The 19,629-nt window shown below is 32.0% G+C and overlaps 1 protein-coding gene across 2 annotated transcripts in view; it reads left to right on the forward strand.

Annotated features, from left to right (window-relative positions):
• LOC144974399 (F-box and leucine-rich repeat protein 13-like) overlaps positions 1-19,629 on the forward strand; it is a 51,021-nt gene that overhangs the window by 1,705 nt on the left and 29,687 nt on the right. For both annotated transcript variants that reach the window (XM_078917250.1, XM_078917251.1), the window contains exons 2-9: positions 294-397; positions 1,149-1,242; positions 1,459-1,526; positions 1,852-1,972; positions 2,768-2,801; positions 3,357-3,466; positions 14,958-15,062; positions 19,235-19,330. In XM_078917250.1, coding sequence (XP_078773376.1) covers positions 294-397; positions 1,149-1,242; positions 1,459-1,526; positions 1,852-1,972; positions 2,768-2,801; positions 3,357-3,466; positions 14,958-15,062; positions 19,235-19,330 — 732 coding nt within the window. The remainder of the gene's footprint in view (positions 1-293; positions 398-1,148; positions 1,243-1,458; positions 1,527-1,851; positions 1,973-2,767; positions 2,802-3,356; positions 3,467-14,957; positions 15,063-19,234; positions 19,331-19,629) is intronic.

The following is a 19,629-nucleotide window of genomic DNA, read 5'->3' on the forward strand; positions in this document are numbered from 1 at the left end:
AGTGGTATAACACTCGCTTTTGGATCAGAAGGTCCTTGGCTCGGCGCATAGTTGAGTCCTTGGAAAAGGCTCTTTACTCACATTCTCTCACTGTACTCTGGTGTAAAATGAGTACCTGGCCGTTAACAGTGTTGTCTTTGTCCGTAAAATTGTAATATTGCCTAACAGGCGTCATGTCCTGTCCTACATGTTAAATGTTGTTGTTGACCAGGGACCCCTTGTAAAGCGCTTTGAGCACATTTAGTGGATATTGCGCTATATAAAGCTCAATTTTTTATAATATTTTTTTTCAGTCACTATTAACGGGTTTATGCGTCATGTGCCCTGATGATTACTTGACGTTCATCCTTGAGAAACTTCTCTACATCAAGGAAAATGGATTGGACAAGCTGGAATGGTAATTTAATAGATAATGATCCCTGTAACGCCAACATCAATTTGTTCAACATTTGTTTTTTATTACTAATGTTGGATGTCTTAGAGCTAATCTCTATTAAAGCTCAGAGCCTCTATTTCGATTAGATTCTATGATTATTATAAAAGAAAGTGAAGTGCGGCTATGTGGTCTAGCAGTATGACACTCGCTTTCAGATCGGAAGGTCCTGGGTTTGAGCCTCGAATGAAACAGTGCCGGACACATTTTTCAGATCTTTACACTATACCAGTGTCTGTCCCACTTTTATATTGTCTTTAAAGTAACCTGTGACGAGTCTGCTGAGCAATGTTTATGATAAAAACAAGGACAATACACAAGGGAAAGTGAAGGTGTAGTTACATTCTTTGTCAAGAGGAAAAATACACATTCTAACCTGGTTTGGATATGTCTTATCACAGTCACTGATTGGTCTGCGCATCTCATTGTTATATACGGGTCTCACTACACTTCCTTTTCCCGCCATCTTGAAAACCCCAGAGCAACTAATACCCCTGGATAACGGCATAATTTTCCTGTCCTGTGCGATGTCATTATCTAGCAGTTGCACTGTATTTCTCTGCAAAATCCTATATGGCAGAGATTTATAATAAAGAATGAGAAGAAAATAAACAATTACCGTAGTTATTTTTCAAATACAAAAATAGATATTCTTTATTGTGGATATCAATAGTAAATCTCTCATTGATTTTCATTTCATTATTTGTTCATACAGGGATATGTTCATTGAAGATGATATGAAGCCTAAACAGAAAATCATCAGTGAAAGCAACCTAGATTTGATCTTTAACTTTGAAGAATGGCTTATGGTTTGTATCGCATTATTAAACGTGGTCATTATTTATTATGAAAATTTTGTTTTATTACTGTGCTATGTTATTTCTTTGAATATCATCACGATTTTAGCTATTCAAATTTTGACTTTGATTTTAAATTTCTAAAAAAGGAAACAATATTTTGCTACTTTTTAATTTAATACTTTAAAAGGAAATAATTTTGATCGCAACTCTTCATATCTTTTCAAGCCAACACCAGAGATGTATACAAAGGCGTATACCCATTACAACCACAAATTAAAAGAAATGTGCTTTTGGTAAGTTGTTTTGTTTTGATAATGGCTCATATATATTTCTTTTATCATTTATCACACCCAAGGTGTCTTTTATTTTTATTAGACAGGACAATTTTAATTTTAAAATAGATTTTGTGACATTTTCTTTCCCCTTTACCATAACGTTTCACTTTCAACCGAAATATCAGACTTAAAAATTATTTGTTATAATTTCTTCTAAAGCTTAGCAGTGATATTTTTTTAATGTGTTTTTATGCTCAGCTACAATTGTTTTAATTTGACTATAGCACAGATTACATTTTAAGATTACCCCACAAAATAATAATTATTGTTGTTGTTATTTTAGTGCGATGCTCCAATACCATCTCATGCAAAAGCGAAAAGCAGAAATCTTGCAAGAAAGACTGGATATGGCAGTAAAGCATCATTGTAATCGAATGTTGAGAGTTCATATACATATATGGAAGGTAAAGGCCAAATGCAATATTTCAAGTCTTAATAGACCAGGATTTTTTTCACTAGCATTTAACATTATCGACTGAAAAATATGAATTTAGTGAATATGTTGCATCATTGCCAGAAATTACATAACTAAATTAATGTTGCCAGAATTCAATTTTGATTGATTTTGATCAGTCACCAGATAACTGACCTGAGTTCAACTTTAAATGATATTGTCTAATAATTATAATTTTGAGTTTAAAAAGAAGTCATAAATATTTTTAAAATGTAAAATTAGAACGAACTGCACTACTACGAACTGCACTACTATTGGCAATTACATATTACAAAGTAATGTGGAGAGTGTCATGAGGTAGATAAATAGAGAGGACAATACAAGAAGCACGTCATCTAAAAAAAAAAACAACGAAAAAAAAGCCAAAAGGTCAGTGTCATGGTCAGGAATTTTCACATGATTTTAAATGCAAATTTTGTTCAATGTTATAATCGATAGAGCTTTACATAATTTAAACAATTGAATTTTGGTGTTGAGTCAACTGACAAAACACGATGGATAGAAATTGCCGTTTTGTTCTTACATTTTTAATGTTATAAGATTTGACATTATCATTGTAAGGAGATTTGCACTCATTTTATTAAATGACTATTTCCAAAAAAAAACAAAACAATGTGGTCTATTATTGAAGTATTGATTTTAAAATGTATGCCATACAATCATTTCAAAACATTTTTTTTTTTGGAATGAGCTACCTTAAAATGTCATTCTGTTTCATTCTCAACCTTTTTGTTCCATTTTCCAGGCTTGGGTGAAATACAGAAAAGGGAGACAAGCAAGTAAGTTTTGACTATAATGGTTCAAGTTTCATTTAGAAAATAATCACCATCAGGTCATTAATAGAATTATATTGCCTAATTTCGAAATATTTTTGTTATATTTTTTGGCTCCTTAGCTCAACAAAGAGAGCATCAAACTCGGATGTAAGCCAACCTTATTCAAATCTGTATTATTTCAGAATTTGTTTTCGATTCATTGTCCACTTAACAGTGATTGGATAGCTGAATGCTTTTTTGTTTTTTTTTTTAACTCAGCTTAAAACCCTCATATTCTCAATTTAACCCATTGATGGTTTGTTTGTTCATAAATTTGTTTAATTCAATTGATACCTTCTTTTTTTTTTTTCAATTTTAAAATCAATCGTACCATTTATATCTTGCGTTTTTAACTGTTTTCAATAGTCGTTAAGATAAATATTGTCCTATTTCTATTTTTTTTTTTTTTTTTAAGCTGAATGACTCCACCATTGAATGTTAAAAAAGTGTTTTTGATGTAACTATTTAGATTGTTCCGGTGTGACAAGAATCTTCAAAATCTTTCAATTTCCTTTTCAGTGTCGTTCCAAAAAATTCGACATGTATTTCATGTATCGGTGGGCAGGGTTATTTTTGAGGCTTGGTATAAGCACACATTAGAAGCAAGGAAGCAACGTGAATACTTTGAGGTGAGGATGAGAATATAGAATTATTATTATAGAATCCTGATGATATGTATTCGGTATAGCTTAGATCTTTTTCTTTTAGAAATTCATGTCTGCCTCCATTTTGAAGATAAATTTTACATTGATAGTGTTTTCTTTTTCTTTTCTTTTCCTTTTCTTTTAAAACATTGATAGCACTTTATTTATCTTTAAATTTACAAATCTTTTCAAAGTAGATTCATACCCAGTCTCAGTGTGTATACTATTAGGCCTAACACCTTACATTTTTCTTTTAATGTCTAAAAAATAATCAAGTTTTCTTTCTTTTCCTCTTTCTTGATTATTTGTATAACATGTTTCTTTTAAAATTTTTATTCCTCTCTACTTTGTTTTTCTTTCTGGAAAAAGAACTCACTATTTCTTATCTCATTACTACACGAAATGATAATAATAATAATTATGTTTCACCACCCTTAGTCTATAATGTTATGAATACAAACCCTGAATGATTTAATTTTGAAAATCTCCATTTTGCCGTGGCATTCAGAATATTTACTCAACTATCCCCTGTACCTATTCCCATTTTAATATCAATTATCAAGAACTGGTGACAAATAGTTTCATTTTCAATTTTTACAGAGGAATTTGATAATATTAGTCAAAATAATGAGCTCTGTGTGTCTCTATATTTTCAAACTTTATTGAAGATGGCCAGGTAAGCTAGAAAAAAAAATAATGCATGTCAAAAATAAAAGGTTCATTTACTAGATATTTACAATAATTGCATGCGTTTTTCCATAATCACAAAATCACACTACATTTTCTTCTCTTTTTAAATACAAATACATAAATATGTTATAATATTTTTCCCCACATTTCATGTTGAAAGACATGTCATTACGATTATTATTTTTATTATTATTATTATTATTATTATTATTTTTATTCTTATTCTTATTATTATTATTATTATTATTATTATTATTATTATTATTATTATTATTATTATTATTATTATATTATTATTTATTATTATTATTATTATTATTATTATTATTATTATTATTATTATTATTATTATTATTATTATTATTATTATTATTATTATTATTATTATATTATTATTATTATTATTATTATTATTATTATTATTATTATTATTATTATTATTTATATTATTTATTATTATTATTATTATTTATATTATTTATTTATTATTATTTATGTATTTATTTATTTTATTATTGTTATTATTATTATGATTATTATTATTATGATTATTATTATTATTATTATTATTATTATTATTATTATTATTATTATTATTATAATTATTATTATTATTATTATTATTATTAATATTGATAATATTATCATTATCATTATCACCTTCATCATCATCATCATCATCATCATCATCATCTCATCATCATCATCATCATCATGTATCATCATCACAATATCATTTTATTATTATTATTATTGTTATTATTATTATTATTATTATTATTATTATTATTATTATTATATTTTAATATTATTATTATATTATTATTATTATTATTATTATTATTATTATTATTATTATTATTATTATTATTATTATTTTTATTATTATTATTATTATTATTATTATTATTATTATTATTATTATTATTATTATTATTATTATTATTATTATTTTATTATTATTATTATTATTATTATTATTATTATTATTATTATATTATTATTATTATTATTATTATTATTATTATTATTATTATTATTATTATTATTATTATTATTATTATTATTTTATTATTATTATTATTATTATTATTATTATTATTATTATTATTAATTGATTAATTAATTGATTTATTTTATTTATTTTATTTATTTTTGTTTTTGTTTTGTTGAGTTTCACTTGCATTTCAACATTTTATGTTTAAAATAAAAGCAAAAAGAAAGAGAACTTTGGGAAGCTCAGGCCCTTATGAAACTGAAAAAGAAGGTAAAAAATAAAATGAGCAATAAAATACTGGACCACACATTATTTTGCTTTTTCACTTTATATGAAATGCATCTGTATAGTAATTTTTAAAAAAAATAAAGGTTAGATTCACCCAAAAACAAATTATTTGATTCACACCATCATTTTTGTTTACCACACTTCAAGATTTCTATATAGTTTATGGGACACAGCACTTTTATCTATTTTATTTGTTAATTATTGCCACATAAACGGGAAACCACTTTGTGCCCCCTGAAAAGAAAATGGTGTGTCAGATAAACACGAAAATCATGACATATCAAATGAATAGGGGGAGATAAGTCATTTAGAAAAGCCAATATCTTGAAAATTCTATAAGGCACACAATGGCAGTATTGGTAAAGAGATTTTTGGTCATCATCTTTTTATGTGTGCTCCAACGTTACAAGGCACAGTGACTGAAAATAAACTTGAAAATTAATTTCAATTTTCTTTATTCTGACAGCCATAACAAGTTCTAAAGAGGGCTTTATGAAATTTAAGCAACATACGGATGGGAGGGAGGGGAGGGGGTGTGTGGGAGTGGGGTGGGGGGGGGGGGCTGGATGAGTGATCTTATACAACTCGGGGTTTGCATTGAAAATTTAATTTGATAATGCCATTAAAGTGAAATCCCTGGATATTTCGTTGAGATTTATTTTATTTCACATTTTTTCTTCACATTTTTTATGATAAAGGTTATTCGTGACAAAATTCATCGACTTTTCTTCCTGAAAAAATGTTACCCCCCAATCTTTTTTTCTTCACCTAGACAAAGAATATCAATTGATGAGAATAATAATAATAATAATATATAATTATAATATAATAATAATAAAAATAATAATAATAATAATAATAATAATAATAATAATAATAATAATAATAATAATAATAATAATAATAATAATATATGATATATACTTTATTCATCGAAAAAAAAATGGAAATTCGTTTACAGACGTGGCATGCATAAAAATGTATAAACACAAAGTTGAGAATCTATGGCGACAATGTATATATATATATATATGTATGCAAATGCACAAAAATGTAAAAATATACAACCAAGAACCAATAGCAACACTTTATATATTAATTTGACAAATTGAGAATTCACTGCACGCTCTATGACCTTATACATTATACTTCCATTTAATCAAATATCAGTATCATCATTGTTGGGTCTCGGAATATTAAGCTTAGATATTTATTTTGATTTAAAAGATAGATACATGATACTTTTACTAGCCACTCATGTAAAGCTTAATAAAGTGCCGCGTATCAAAGAGAAATTAAGGAACAGGTACCAGTATAAGATAAAGATCTGAACAAGTGTGTATGAAAGGTGCCAGACAAAGCTAGAAAGAAGAAAAAATACATCCCAAAAAATCAGTCGACCTTGACTGGGGATCGAACCTCAGACCTTCTACTGATTACCAGTCAGACGTGCTACCATTACAGCACAGAGGCTCCCGATAGGTGGGCAATTTTTAATACATTTATTCTTCACAAGGGTACGCATTTTACGCTGTGAACCCTTGCTTGCATCAAACAACACATACATTGAACACCAGTAATCAGAAGGTCTGAGGTTCGATCCCCAGTCAAGGTTGACTGATTTTTTGGGACGGATTTTTTCTTCTATTTTTCTTTCTTGCTTTGTCTGGCACCTTTCATACACATTTCATACACACTTGTTCAGATCCTCATCAAAGAGATAACACAGGATGAGATATAATGCTCTCATCAGTGTCATCATAACGTGCATTTGGCTTGCTTATGACTTCAATCTTAAGGCCTCGCTCTGGTCCACACAAAGTGCCTTGCAACTGTTTCTATTTCAAATTGCATTTCATATTAATTTATGTCCACTAGGAATGTCAATTAAAGTTGCATGTATTTCTCAGCACCACTATTTGTACTCATCTTGTAAAAAAAAAAAAATGCTTGGGCATTTGTGTTATGATCAGTGGGGGATTATTTTTCTTCCACTGTATAGGGAATGAGGTTAGCGGAAGAGTAGCGTCCCTTGATTGGACATCACCCATAGTCTGTGACGTCACCGGCGGAAAAGTTATAAGAGAGAGAACGTCATGTTGTTTGTGCGCATGCGTCTCTCGTCCTCGCTTCCGGTGAAAGCGGCTTGAGACACTTCAAAACCAAATTGACGTTCTCTCTGTAAGGTGACGTCCAATCAAGGGATGCTACTCTTCCGCTAATCTCATTCCCTATAAAAGATTGATAAATAACTGAAGCATCTTTTCTATCATTTTAGTTCTTTTAAAATGGATATCACTTATGGATAGAATTCTTTGGTTTTATGAGTTGAACTTGAAATGTTGTCCATAATAGCATTCATCATCATGTACAGGTGATCGTTATAATAATGATAATGACAATAATGATAATAATAATAATAATAATAATAATAATAATAATAATATAATAATAATAATAATAATAATAATAATAATAATAATAATAATAATTATTATTATTATTATTATTATTATTATTATTATTATTATTATTATTATTATTCTTATTATTATTATTATTTATTAATAATAATATTATTATGTTATTATTATTATTATTATTATTATTATTATTATTATTATTATTATTATTATTATTATTATTATTATTATTATTATTTTATTATCATTTTCTAAAATCATCATCATTCATTTTTTTTTCTTTACAAAATTTGATATTTTCTATTTACCCAATATACCGCAACAAAAGCTCTTTTTTTTTTTGGTATGCCATAAAGAAATTTAATTCTATCAAAGGTCATTACCGATTAAGGTCAACAATAGTCCTGAGAAAATCTTTAAAATCTAAGTTTTTTCATTAAATAACTATAAGATTGTATGCCAATAAAAAAGATTCGCATGCTGACTTATTTCATTCACATTTCCTTTTCTTCTACATTAATTTTTTTTTCGGTGCAGAAACTCAAGGTAACTTTTAAATTAACATGCAGTTTTGCCCTTTGAATAACATTGCATTTGTGTGGATCTCTCATACTCAACTAATAATTCAAAGTGCGACTAATCATAGACTCTTGTTAACTCATAGCCTACCATTGCCTAAAGATAATGTTAAAGATAACAATTCATGGAAACAAAAGAGAATAAACTGTGAGTTGTATTCAATAAAAGAACCAATGAAATCATTTGTGACCCTTCGCCTCAAAACGGTATTAAGTCGGGATGATTAAGCTGTTGAAAATCGAATTTATAGCAAGAAATATCAGGCTTGTGTTGAGTTGTATGTTTATTGAGGAGAATGGATACCGTATTTTAGGTGCTAATGCCAGCAATTTATATTTTTGACCAGTTTAACACTTAATTCGGCTTTTAAGCATTTGGTTCGTTCCGACATAATACCGTTTCGAGACGATGGGTCACATTTGTTACATTGATCACTACTTAGAACAACTCACTTTTTACCTACTTTTGGTGATGACATTCATTTTTAACCCTCTCCGTACCAACTGTAGGAAAATCAACACATTTGATATGACACAACAACTTTTTTCTTATTCAGTTTTGTTTTATAAATCACACAATTTGAAGAAAAATCTTTATTATATTTACAAAACTTATTGCTGTTTTGTAAAGTTTGTTTTGTTCAGCAAAATTATATATATATATATATATATATATATATATATATATATATATATATATATATATATATATATATATATATATATATATATATATATCATGTTCATATTGCCTTTAAATTCGAGTCAAAAATTCAAGTCGTGTGTTGGATCGGTATTGCATTTCAGTAAAATAAATCTTGAAAATAGTTGGTAAGGAGAGAGTTAACCCCCTCCTTACCAGCCATAATCAGAATTGTGCCCAACACTTCACACCCACCCAACACAAAAAACAGACATTTCTTACTCAAACAGAAAAGCAACAAGCACATTCTATACATAATATTGTTCGACATTATGAGCTCTATTACAGAATGTCACGTTTTTATATAGCTATAACAAAAAGAAATGAAATCATGAGGTGAAAAATAACGGTTTCATCGTAACAAATGTGACGATTTTCCAATAGGTGGTAAGGGGAGAATTAGGGAAGTGATAGGCTATGAGTCAACGAATGTTACAGACTAATGATTTACCCAATCACTGTATCAGAGCTACATATTGTGGATTGAAGTGCTTCCGCTTTTGAAAATTTGTCTTTATTATGATCTACATCTCTGGAACACTGACTTGGTCCTATATATTTGATGTGATCTGTGTATCATCAACTACCTAGCTTGCATGGTTGTCAAGTGTGTTTATTGAAAAATATGATCTGAAATAATATGTCAGATAATGCCTTTGGTTTTTTATAACATAATATGGGAAAAAAACTTTATTGACATCATGATTATGATCATCACCACCAACTCCATCACCACTACCAATATAATTATCTTCATCATCATCATCATCGTCATCATCATCATCATCATCATCATCATCATCATCATCATCATCATCATCATCATTATCATCAACATCTCTGGAACAGTTGATCCTATCTATTTGATGTGATCTGTATATCATTAACTAAATAGCTTGCATGGTTGTCAAGTTTATTTATTGGAAAATATGATCTGAGATATGTCCGACAATGACTTTGGTTTTTATAACATAATATTATGGAGAAAAAAAACTTAATAGTCATCATCATCATCATCATCATCATCATCATCATCATCATCATCATCATCATCATCATCATCATCATCATCATCATCATCATCATCATCAGCATCATCATCATCATCGTCGTCGGCGTCATCATTAGCATCATCCTCATCATCAGTATCATCCTTATCACCACCATCCTCATCTTAAACATCATAATCATCATAAGTAGCAACAACAGCAGCAATATGTAGTTTTTATACCTACAGCATTACAAAGATTTTACAACTTTATCTTAAACAACAACAAGTGTGATTAGAGTACAAGTATTGCTATTAATCAATATTGCTTTATATATACATTTTCCTTTCCTGCAATGAGATGCAGAGCTATTCAAACGTGGCTTGTACGACATCAATGATATTCCTTTGTCTGTGTGTGAAACGCTGATTCAACTATTTCATTTGTTTGCATCACAATATTATCATTATCTAGTGAGTTAATCGTTTCTAACTACAATGTGTGATCACGGCAAATCTGTGTGTGGGTTCCAGTGCTTTACTGTGTGTTTCTTAAAAACTGTCATTTCTCTACACCCCCCCCCCCCCCCCCAGTTTCTTTGGTTTATTTTCTGCTACTTTCTCTTCGTTTTCTTGTAAAAATAAACAGCGATTTAACTACAACAACCACGTTTAAGCATTCAATTCATGTTTTGAATTTTGATTATTAAATCAATAATTTTTTATTTTTTTTTTGGGGGGTGGGGGGGGGGTTTACCCATTTATTTATTTATGTAGTCATTTTTTAAAATATATATCTATTTATCTCCCCGACTGTTAAATGTGGAAAGCTCCATTTTTGTTCAATACACAGATTCTCAAAGAATATTTTTATTTTGTGGGTACATGTGTGTGTGTGTGTGTGTGTGTGTGTGTGTGTTCATTTCTAGTTTTTTATGTGTAAGTTCTTGTGTGATTTTTATAGCCCTGAGTTTTAATTCTTGTAATTACTCAATGGTTCTCAATGGTCTCGACACAAAGACATTAGTTGTTGTTAGAATATCAAGACACTTTTAATGTACTCTTTTGATCTCATTAATCAACTCTGATACCCAGTCTTTCACGCATGTTCTTTAACAGCCACAACACTCAGCGCATATTGTCTTTCTTCATTTTATTTTAAACGACATCTTTATTTCTTTCCGTGCGGCTATGTGGTCTTGTGGTATGGCACTCGCTTCCGGATCGGAAGGTCCTGGGTTCGAGCCTCACTCAGCACATAGTAGTAGAGTCCTTGGAAAAGGCTCTTTACTCCCATTCTCTCACTGTACCCAGGTGTAAAATGAGTATCTGCTGTGAGCAGCGTTGTCTCTGTCGGAAAAATGGTAATATTGCCTAACAGGCGTCATGTCTCGTTCTACATGTTACGGGTTGCTGTTGGTCAGGGACCCCGTGTAAAGCGCTTTGAGCACCTTTAGTGGATATTGTGGTATCTAAAAGCTCATTAAAAAAAAAAAATTCTTTTAGTTTCTTGTTCTGTCTCTTGTGATTTATATCATCATTATCCCTCTTAAAACTCGTATTTCTACTGTCCTCTCATGCACACTTTCATCCATATGACAAAGTTGAACATTGTTAAATTAATTTCGACTTATTAACTCACTCAATCCTAGAGATGTTTGCTACTTTTCAAAATTGGAGAAAAATGTATTAAAAATGAGCATGTACATAGATAGTTTTATTCAACTATCATTAACATGCAAAAACTAAAAAGAAAACCGTTAGATTTGATACGACACCTATAATTTGTCTCAGAAAAATGTAATAAATAGGTACGGGGTAAAAGTAACCCCGGTAAACTACGGATATAGTCGGTATTAGGGTTGAGTGAGTTAAATGGGTTGTTCATTTGTTTGTTGGCTTGTTTGTTTGTTTGTTTGTTTGTATTGGATAATTATGACCCAAAGCATTAATTTGGTGTTATATCTGAATGACGTAGATCAATAAATCTTTACAGTATGTGGCTATGTGGTCTAGTGGTACGATACTCTCTTTTGGATTGGAAATGTCTCGCTTGGCGCATAGTTAAGTCCGTGAAAAAGGCTCTTTACTCACATTCTCTCACTGTAATCAGGTGTAAAATGAGTACCTGGCCTTTAACATCATTGTCTCTGTTGGAAAAGAAATTGCAATATCCCTTTACAGACGTCATGTCATGTTCTACATGTTATGTTTTGCTGTTGGTCAGAGACCTTTTGCAAAGTGCTTTGAGCATGTTTAGTGGATATTAAGCGATACTCTCAAGTTTATATGCTGTTTGTTTTGTTTTATTTTCAAATGAAAAACAATATGACGAGAGTTAGGAAATTATTTTTTTTTTGTTAAGTTAAGAAAGAGAACTCACTCTTCACAATGAAAACAATTAATCATTTCAACTCAAATTCTAAAAGTTAACAGTCGCCTTTCAAAAATTGCTAATTCACATTTTCACTACTCAGAGAAGACTGCAATTTTTTTGTGATTTATTGTTTAGTCAATCAGAGGGAAAAATACTTCTCATTTTTGCCTCATAAAATGAGACCTTGATTGTTTTGAAACCTCCATTTTTTTCATAATGATTATAAGGAATCCAATCGATGGCTTGCGACTATCAACTATCCTGGTGTCACTAAAGGTGTTTTAAATAATAACGTGAAGTTGAATGTAAGCTTCAATTTAATTACAAAAACAGATCAAATGAACGTTTCGGGTTTCCCCTTTATCAATAAAACAGGGTGATTGAAACACCACAGATGAATGAGATGATGTGGTAGTGGCGTAGTTAAGATGAATAAACAAAACATTGGTTGGCTTGAAAAATTATGCTCCTTTGTAAGGAAGCACGAATTAAAATAGAATACTAGATATTTCTAAAAAGTGTGCAATTAATTAAGTGAAAAGAAGGGAGGCTGGGAGGAACTGTGTAATGCAGTTTAGAAAGTGAAATATAAAATGAAATACAAAAACGTGTAGACTATTGTTGGAAAATAAATATAATGGAATTGAAAATAAATACAAAAAATATAAAAAATAATAATAATGAATAAGGGGTGTCGGTATAAGTATAATCATTAGTGGCAGCAGCAGTAGCAGAAGGAACAGTAAGTACTTTTATTATTATTATTATTATTATTATTATTATTATTATTATTATTATTATTATTATTATTATTATTATTATTATTATTGTAATTTTTAAAATTAAATCGAAGCTTACATTCAACTTCACGTTATTATTTATTTCGTCGAGCTTCGAGCAGCAACATTTACACTAAAGGTGTTTTGAAAATCAACTCTTCAATTTCAGCTTATCATTCAATTCTACACTTCAGGTCACCCAAAATAATCGCAATTGTGACCCATCGTCTCAAAACGGTATTATGTCGGGACGATCGAGATGCAAAAATGTCAAATTAAAGCCAAATTGGTCAAAAATATGAAATGTTAGTTTCTAGTTCTAAAATTCTGCATTCGTTCTCCTTGGTAAAACATGTATAACCACTACCCAAGTCTGATATTTTTAGATATAAATTCAATTTTCCTCATTTTAGTCATCCCGACATAATACCATTTTTTGAGACGGCTGGTCACAATTTATCAAATTAAGTGCTATTTCCTATATATATATATATAGTGATACATTTCAGTGCTAATGGAATATATTTGTATGTTTGTTAAGTTTAACAGACACAGTAAAAAAAAATATTGCCAGTTTTATCAACATGGAAGTGTAGTAATTAGTGCTTATAGTCCGGAAAGATAGAAATATTCTATTGTTTGTTATTTGAAATGGATGGTAACAATTATTGTTTCCTACTTGAAAAGAGTTAAGTTTTACCCAGCTATCCTTTCACTGTTAGTTGGATAGAAGTATAGAAGATAGATAACCTGAAAAAAAAAATTCAAACACTTTGTATAATTAAGTAATGTAAAATAATGAATGTAACACCTTCAAGAAGTAACAAATTGCCAAACACGATACGTTTTAGGCTCAAAACCCTTCTTCCCCCAATAATAAAAACAGTCAAAATTGTAATAATAATTATCATTTTTCCATTTTTTTTATCAGTTGAAGAAGAGTTTTGAGCCCAAAACGTTCTGTATTTGGTGTTTTGTTGTTTTTTTTTTTTTTTTTTATGAAGCTGTTATATTCATTTTTGTTCATGACAACTTACAGTCCACAGCAGTTTTGTTCATTACAACTTACAGTCCACAGCAGTTTTGTTCATTACAACTTACAGTCCACAGCAGTTTTGTTCATTACAACTTACAGTCCACAGCAGTTTTTATTAAATTAGAATTCCTGTCTGAAGCCGAGTTTGCTTGAATATAAGTTCAAGTGCGGCTATGTATTCTAGTGGTATGACACTCGCTTTCGGATCGGAAGGTCCTGGGTTCGAGCCTCGCGTTCGGCGCATAGTTGAGTCCTTGGAAAAGGCTCTTTACTCACATTCTCTCACCGTACTCAGGTGTAAAATGAGTAGCTGGTCGTTAACAGCGTTGTCTTTGTCCGAAAAATTGTAATATCGCCTAACAGGCGTCATGTGCCGTCCTACATGTATGTTAAATGTTGCTGTTGACCAGGGACCCCTTTTAAAGCGATTTGAGCACATTTAATGGATATTACGTTATATAAAGCTTCAAAAAAAAAAAATGCTGGACCACCAAGTTTGAGATAATCAGTTTATTTATTTCAATACGTTTCACTATCCAATTCATTCACACAGCAAAGTTTCATTACTAGAGTAGGTAAAAATTTAATTTAATTGCTTTTTTTTTTTTAATTTTCAGCGTTTGGAACGTGGTGAAAACATGGAGGATGATGATCTGTTTGGCCAAGGGACGGGAGAAGCTAGGGACAGTGTATCTACCTTGCCTTGGAAAATCGCCATTCAGGTTTGTCATGGTTACACTATTTATTATCATTTTAATGAAAATATATTTATGATCCATTGCATGAATCATGTGAACCAGTTTATGGAAATTAAATTTTAAGTGAAAACGGTAAAAAGTTTCATGGAGATAAAGATAAAAGCAGTAAATCCGGAAATGTCGTTTGTTTTATGTTGTTCATTCATGAGTCAGATTTACTCCCTTTATCTTTATCTCCATTTTATTGACTCATTTAGGCACCTCTATTTAATAGTTTCACTACCCAATCGCTGCTGGATTGATAAAGGGGTCATAAAAAACTCAGTTCAAAACCCGGGACTGATACTTGTCCATTTGCTTATGACGCAGGGGTTCGACTCACTGGTCCATGATAAACAAACAAAGATAAAGGATGCAATTGTAGAGTTTCCTTTTGTCAACACAGTGGATGACGAGTAAAACATAAAATACAACTTCGATTTAAACCTGTTAGACAATGTAGACCAAATTTTAACATGATATAGGACTTACTTACTTATCCGAACCAGCGACCACCTGAGCTCTAGCCCTTCAGTTTTGTGCCATGACGTAGAAGTTAGACGTCTTTTGTAGTTGTTCCAGGTCTTTATAAAGTGTGTTACTGCATGATATAAGACAGGGACATGCAATCATTTATTGAGATGCCAACACCAGAATGCATATTTGCGCAAATACAACTTTGTCCGAGTCCTAGTCCTTTGTCTGGTTATACATGAGGGGAAAAAATTGTGTACATTTTATTTTTCTTATGGCTCTATGCCAGATAGCAAGAAATCGGATTCTAACAGGGTTGATGTCACAAAAGCTGGACATTTTACTTTGACTCTATTGCAAAACAATTCCATTCTGACGATTCTTATTGTTTTATTTATGGTATTGATAATTCAGAAAAGTGAGTGGAGCAGGCACTTATGTTGGTAACAACAAGATATGAAGTGAATGGAAAAGTGCCAGAAGACAATAGAGAATAAAAATTTTTTCGCGGCGGTGGTGGGGTTTGAACCTGCGACCTTATTGGTACGACAACTCCGCCTGGCAGGTGAGAGCGTGGCTCTACCGTGTGAGCTATCCACGAACACAAAAATATTCGTTTCAAACTCAAAGTCATTACTAGATCCCTCTCTCACCCACTTCTTGAGACCGCCGATTCGTTCGTACACCACCATCGCGAATAATTTTGACCAGCAGTTAAGCTTAATAGCCAATATTCTCAACACAAACATATAACATAGAAACGATTGAGACATTGAGTATGCTCCGGTGTATGGGGTGAATTTTTAATTCAGAAAAGTGAGTGGAGCAGGCACTTATGTTGGTAACAACAAGATATGAAGTGAATGGAAAAGTGCCAGAAGACAATAGAGAATAAAAATTTTTTCGCGGCGGTGGTGGGGTTTGAACCTGCGACCTTATTGGTACGACAACTCCGCCTGGCAGGTGAGAGCGTGGCTCTACCGTGTGAGCTATCCACGAACACAAAAATATTCGTTTCAAACTCAAAGTCATTACTAGATCCCTCTCTCACCCACTTCTTGAGACCGCCGATTCGTTCGTACACCACCATCGCGAATAATTTTGACCAGCAGTTAAGCTTAATAGCCAATATTCTCAACACAAACATATAACATAGAAACGATTGAGACATTGAGTATGCTCCGGTGTATGGGGTGAATTTTTAATTCAGAAAAGTGAGTGGAGCAGGCACTTATGTTGGTAACAACAAGATATGAAGTGAATGGAAAAGTGCCAGAAGACAATAGAGAATAAAAATTTTTTCGCGGCGGTGGTGGGGTTTGAACCTGCGACCTTATTGGTACGACAACTCCGCCTGGCAGGTGAGAGCGTGGCTCTACCGTGTGAGCTATCCACGAACACAAAAATATTCGTTTCAAACTCAAAGTCATTACTAGATCCCTCTCTCACCCACTTCTTGAGACCGCCGATTCGTTCGTACACCACCATCGCGAATAATTTTGACCAGCAGTTAAGCTTAATAGCCAATATTCTCAACACAAACATATAACATAGAAACGATTGAGACATTGAGTATGCTCCGGTGTATGGGGTGAATTTTTAATTCAGAAAAGTGAGTGGAGCAGGCACTTATGTTGGTAACAACAAGATATGAAGTGAATGGAAAAGTGCCAGAAGACAATAGAGAATAAAAATTTTTTCGCGGCGGTGGTGGGGTTTGAACCTGCGACCTTATTGGTACGACAACTCCGCCTGGCAGGTGAGAGCGTGGCTCTACCGTGTGAGCTATCCACGAACACAAAAATATTCGTTTCAAACTCAAAGTCATTACTAGATCCCTCTCTCACCCACTTCTTGAGACCGCCGATTCGTTCGTACACCACCATCGCGAATAATTTTGACCAGCAGTTAAGCTTAATAGCCAATATTCTCAACACAAACATATAACATAGAAACGATTGAGACATTGAGTATGCTCCGGTGTATGGGGTGAATTTTTAATTCAGAAAAGTGAGTGGAGCAGGCACTTATGTTGGTAACAACAAGATATGAAGTGAATGGAAAAGTGCCAGAAGACAATAGAGAATAAAAATTTTTTCGCGGCGGTGGTGGGGTTTGAACCTGCGACCTTATTGGTACGACAACTCCGCCTGGCAGGTGAGAGCGTGGCTCTACCGTGTGAGCTATCCACGAACACAAAAATATTCGTTTCAAACTCAAAGTCATTACTAGATCCCTCTCTCACCCACTTCTTGAGACCGCCGATTCCTTCGTACACCACCATCGCGAATAATTTTGACCAGCAGTTAAGCTTAATAGCCAATATTCTCAACACAAACATATAACATAGAAACGATTGAGACATTGAGTATGCTCCGGTGTATGGGGTGAATTTTTAATTCAGAAAAGTGAGTGGAGCAGGCACTTATGTTGGTAACAACAAGATATGAAGTGAATGGAAAAGTGCCAGAAGACAATAGAGAATAAAAATTTTTTTTCGCGGCGGTGGTGGGGTTTGAACCTGCGACCTTATTGGTACGACAACTCCGCCTGGCAGGTGAGAGCGTGGCTCTACCGTGTGAGCTATCCACGAACACAAAAATATTCGTTTCAAACTCAAAGTCATTACTAGATCCCTCTCTCACCCACTTCTTGAGACCGCCGATTCGTTCGTACACCACCATCGCGAATAATTTTGACCAGCAGTTAAGCTTAATAGCCAATATTCTCAACACAAACATATAACATAGAAACGATTGAGACATTGAGTATGCTCCGGTGTATGGGGTGAATTTTTAATTCAGAAAAGTGAGTGGAGCAGGCACTTATGTTGGTAAATTTTTATTCTCTATTGTCTTCTGGCACTTTTCCATTCACTTCATATCTTGTTGTTACCAACATAAGTGCCTGCTCCACTCACTTTTCTGAATTAAAAATTCACCCCATACACCGGAGCATACTCAATGTCTCAATCGTTTCTATGTTATATGTTTGTGTTGAGAATATTGGCTATTAAGCTTAACTGCTGGTCAAAATTATTCGCGATGGTGGTGTACGAACGAATCGGCGGTCTCAAGAAGTGGGTGAGAGAGGGATCTAGTAATGACTTTGAGTTTGAAACGAATATTTTTGTGTTCGTGGATAGCTCACACGGTAGAGCCACGCTCTCACCTGCCAGGCGGAGTTGTCGTACCAATAAGGTCGCAGGTTCAAACCCCACCACCGCCGCGAAAAAATTTTTATTCTCTATTGTCTTCTGGCACTTTTCCATTCACTTCATATCTTTTATTTATGGTATTGATATGTTGGCTTGTAATTGTCATTTTAGATTATTATGGCTGGGATGAAATATCCACCAGATACGAATTTTAGTCAGTAACCCAATACCTACATTCTGCCAGACAAATTGAAATGGATTGGTTTTGTTTGTTTGTTTGATTTTTATTGTTTTATTTTGCAATATTTTATTGTTGTTGTTTGTTTGTTTTGTTTTTTGTTGTTTTTTTTTATTTGACGTACTCTACGACACTTACAAGGCTACTTTAGACTAGTTACTATCATCCAATTTTATATCTTTTAAAAGATGTAATTTGTTATTGTTATTGTTGATTTGATGAAGTTTTGCAATTCATTTCAGTAATATATTATTATTTTCTCATTTTTTTTTCACAATATTATTATAGATATTCAGCTATCTTGATGTTGCTGACGTGGCAAACTGTGCTTGTGTTTGTCGATTTTGGAAAGTGTTGACGCAAGCCAATCTTCTCTGGAGCAAGGTGAATATACATAAACCATATTTTTGTTCTCATTTATTAAAAGATTTTTTTCCTTTAAAAAACTATTTTTAAAAAAAATTTGAGCTTTATATAGCGCAATATCCATTAAATGTGCTCAAAGCGCTTTACATGGGGTCCCTGGTCAACAGCAACATTTAACAAGGAGGACGGGACATGCCACCTGTTAAGCAATTTTGCAATTTTTCGGACAAAGACACCACTGTTAATGTCCAGGTACTCATTTTACACCTGAGTATTGTGAGAGAATGTGAGTAAAGAGCCTTTTCCAAGGACTCAAC

Source organism: Berghia stephanieae, chromosome 6 (assembly GCF_034508935.2).
Source record: "Berghia stephanieae isolate SIO BIC M18660-M18661 chromosome 6, UCSD_Bste_1.3, whole genome shotgun sequence".
NCBI classification, from domain to species: Eukaryota; Metazoa; Mollusca; class Gastropoda; order Nudibranchia; family Aeolidiidae; genus Berghia; species Berghia stephanieae.